The 876-nt window shown below is 42.6% G+C and overlaps 1 protein-coding gene across 1 annotated transcript in view; it reads left to right on the top strand.

Moving 5' to 3' along the window:
* SMURF1 (SMAD specific E3 ubiquitin protein ligase 1) overlaps positions 1-265 on the top strand; it is a gene marked incomplete at its 5' end in the record, with an annotated part of 16,334 nt that extends 16,069 nt beyond the window's left edge. The window contains one exon of the mRNA XM_010283927.1: positions 166-265. Within this exon, the coding sequence (XP_010282229.1) occupies positions 166-265 (100 nt within the window). The remainder of the gene's footprint in view (positions 1-165) is intronic.
* Between the last annotated feature and the right edge of the window lie 611 nt (positions 266-876).

Below are 876 nucleotides of genomic sequence, written 5' to 3'. Positions count from 1 at the left end.
GCAGAAGTACAGGGGGGTTTTATCTCGTCTCCTTTGGCCACCGAAGTGGCTGAGGTTTTCTTTGATTTTTCCAAGTTCTATCTCTATGTAGCTGATCTAGATTTTTTTTTTTCAATAAATATTTTTAGATTCATATACTGCAATGTGTTGTTATTTTACCTCTAGCTTTAACCGGATTGACATTCCGCCTTATGAGTCATACGAGAAGCTTTATGAGAAGCTGTTGACAGCTGTGGAAGAGACATGTGGGTTTGCTGTGGAGTGAAAAAGCAACCAAAGGAAACAGATGCTAGCTCATGGACCACCAAATCAAAAGCTAGAAGAAGCTTGCTGTGACCTTCCTGCTAAGCTGTCTGAAGCATCAGAACTCTAGACAACTTAGAGATGGGGCTGTTTCCCTTCCGCCGCTGGTGGATGAGGGTGGGGGTAGGGGCTTTTGTTGGTGGTTTCCAACTCTATTGTCTCCCCTTTGTTACAATAACCCCTTCCCTCTTCTTCCATCCCCCATAAAACGAAACGCAGCCAAGTTCAGCATTTGGCTTTGGTTACACAGGATATTCTGCTAGATTTGTAACACATATTGTGATAGGGTCAGTGACCTGTGGGGTTTTTTTAATAGGAGAATCAAAGTGTAATTAAGAATGAGCTTGATTTGCTGAGGACTTGCAGCTGGTAGGTGTACCTGGTTAGTTTGTCTTAAATCAAGCTTCAGCCCTTGTAGAGTCCAGTGAGTGCGGAGTGTCTGACTGGCACTGGAATTTGCATTGCACATTTTAAACACCTGTTTAAAAAGTAAAACTTCTAGCAGAAAATACCTCCGCATGAACATTTAACTGAAAGGTAAAGAAATCCAAGCTCTGCCTTAGCAGGAAGCTC

The sequence above is a fragment of the Phaethon lepturus genome, unplaced genomic scaffold, assembly GCF_000687285.1.
Source record: "Phaethon lepturus isolate BGI_N335 unplaced genomic scaffold, ASM68728v1 scaffold963, whole genome shotgun sequence".
NCBI classification, from domain to species: domain Eukaryota; kingdom Metazoa; phylum Chordata; class Aves; order Phaethontiformes; family Phaethontidae; genus Phaethon; species Phaethon lepturus.
Note: the sequence above shows the minus strand (reverse complement) of the source record. Positions and strands in the feature narration are given on the sequence as shown.